At 37.3% G+C, this 2,731-nt stretch overlaps 1 protein-coding gene across 1 annotated transcript; it reads left to right on the top strand.

Annotated features, from left to right (window-relative positions):
• Window positions 1-204: 204 nt before the first annotated feature.
• Window positions 205-969, top strand: LOC100635464 (ras-related protein Rab-1-like). The gene is made up of 2 exons (XM_003391419.2): window positions 205-438; window positions 485-969. Exons 1-2 carry the CDS (start codon window positions 250-252, stop codon window positions 926-928), a joined length of 633 nt encoding a protein of 210 aa, XP_003391467.2. The 5' UTR covers window positions 205-249; the 3' UTR covers window positions 929-969.
• Window positions 970-2,731: the final 1,762 nt, after the last annotated feature.

The following is a 2,731-nucleotide window of genomic DNA, read 5'->3' as shown; positions in this document are numbered from 1 at the left end:
AGACTACTTATACAATTACTTTTATATACTTTTATATTTTCCATTCTAGTTGTCCCTTGAATAATGTAAGCACAAAATACCACTGAGGTGCATCACTGCTTTAAACTGCATTTGTATTTTAGCTCCTACTCCAACGCCCACGCATTATTAAAGAAGAATGTTATCTGTGCAGCCTTATATGGAAGTTGAAAGCTGTAGCAAAGGGGTTGGCTTTTTATCAAAGCTGCCTGCCCTTAAACCTTTAAAGTCATGGCCTCAAACGCTGCAGGTGCAGGAAAACAGCTCCGAATCATTTTCATTGGTGATTCTAATGTTGGGAAGACATCAATATTCAAATTATTTGAAAATCATAAAGTCTTCAAGTCACCTGTGGTCACAATTGATGCTCAGACAATAGAAAGAAACATTGTCATTGGACCACCATATGAGACTGTAAAGGTCAGAACTAAAATTTCTTTATTATCGATAATGGTAATGTTTTTAGCTCTTGATTTATGATACAGCTGGTCAGGAAAGGTTTAGGACCTTCACAAGACAGTATTTTAGAGATGCAGACATTGCCTTTCTTGTTTTCAGCATCACTGATGGTGATTCATTCCACCACATTGGAGAGATATGGATGAAAGAGATTGCTGATAACAGAAGGGGTGACACTGAGATGATTCTGATCGGTAACAAATCTGATCTGGCTGATGAGAGGGTTAATCCTTTATCAACTAGCAAGCAATTCGCTGAGCAAAATGAGATGAAGTTCATTGAAATGTCTGCCCTTAAAAATGATGATTTTCAAAAGTTGTACGACGTGCTTAAGGAAGCTGTGACCGATGTGATAAAGAAAGGAAGAAGAACAAAGGAAGAAGAGATTAAGATTAACAATGATGAGCCAGCTCCACGAAATGACAAATGGTATTCGAAATGTAGAATTTAAGTGACATGTAAACTTTATTAGGCCATGAGTAAAGTGATACTTTTACACTATGATTTTGATAACAATAATTTACACAGTGAACTTTATGAATGCCTCAATGATATCACTGATAAGGAGATATATGAATAGGAGATAATATGAATAGGTCAGTCTTGCTGAGGTTAACAACATGATACCGACACCATTTCCTGCAAGTATCCAACACTAAATACAGGCATAATAATTACACCACAATTTAATAGCTGTGGTTGCTATAGTAACATATTGATAATACCTTAGATGTGGTCAACCAACACATGTCTGCAATATCTAATGTTGCTTTATATTCTGGTCAGTCATTGCAGCTGCATAATAATTACTATAATTTCAATTAAAAATTATCATTCTGATGAAAAATGGTGCGCAATAATACCTGTAATATACTAACACTACAACTATCGATGTAATTAGTGGAAGTTATAAAATTCTACAAGTAATCACATGCATGTACATCTACAGGTAATTCATGTATTTTTTATTTATTTATGTATTCTTAATTAGTTTGTCTCTCCTTTTTTGCATAAATATCCTTAATCACTTCTACCGTTTCATCAATCAAAAATTCCAAAATCTCATCTGCAGTCCTTTTCTTAATTTTATCCTCTTCTAGTCTGTAGTTGATCCAAGAAGGCTCCTCCTGCCTCATCTCACTTAGTAAGATGCTATCAATAAAATCCACTTCTTTTCCACCCGTTCTACAGTTGTTGTGGAGATAGCGGAGAGGAGGTAGAGGGTGTGGTCTCTTCCGCTGCTCAAGGAGGGCATGTACCCTGTCTTGAACATGCTCTAAGGTAGAGCAGCTTATTTTGTGGCTGATCAGCGACCCTGTCCTCTCTCCCTCCATCACTCTTAGTGCCAGATTGAATACCAAGTGTACGAAAGACTTCTCACAGTTCAACATGACCCCAGTCTTATTGCACAATTCATTTATCAACTCTTAAGATGGTACCAGCTGAGGAGGGGTCTGTTCTTTACAGGGTTTAGCCAGTTGGGAGGATATGTGGTTTTTAAGAGTGTTCCAAGCAGATTGAACAATACGATTAACTTGCTGTCTTGAATTTGGTACTAGAGCACTGAGAGGAGAATGATATCCCTCTCTCTTTATTGACACTTTTATTAATCTCAACTTCTACTATAGGAACTTCTGCTTTAGCTTCCTCTTTGCTTTTAACAGCTTCTCTCTCCTCCTCCTCCTCCTCCTCCTCATCTTCTTGGTTCAATGCTTCTCTAGTGTCTCTTATATTACAAATCAGGTAAACCTCTGATTGAACTAAAGCTGACAGCAACTGATCAATAGAGGCTTCTGTATCAGGTCTTTTCTTCTTGCTCCATATATCAGCTACACTCTCAAACTCTCCATCTTTAATTACTTGATCATCTTCTCCTTCAACTTAAACTACTTCAACTAGCTCCTACTTCAACGCCCACGCATTATTAAAGAAGAGTATGTAGCCTTATATGGAAGTTGAAAGTTGTAGCAAAGGAGTGCCTGCCCTTAAATTTTTAGAGCCATGGCCTCAATCGTTATAGGTGCTGGAAAACAGCTCCAAATAATCTTTATTGGTGATTCTGGTGTTGGGAAGACATCAATATTCAAATTATTTGAAAATCATGAAGTCTTCCAGTCTCCTGTAGTCACAATTAATCCTCAGCAGGAGCCCATAAAAGAAAAAGGGAAGGGTAGGAGCGCGCAACACCCACGCATTTAATTAAAATCACCGTAGCCTGCATAGCTTAATGAGTTTACTATTTTTAGAACAAGGT

Source organism: Amphimedon queenslandica, unplaced genomic scaffold (genome assembly GCF_000090795.2).
Source record: "Amphimedon queenslandica unplaced genomic scaffold, v1.1 AMPQUscaffold_9248_Cont18791, whole genome shotgun sequence".
NCBI lineage: Eukaryota > Metazoa > Porifera > Demospongiae > Haplosclerida > Niphatidae > Amphimedon > Amphimedon queenslandica.
Note: the sequence above shows the minus strand (reverse complement) of the source record. Positions and strands in the feature narration are given on the sequence as shown.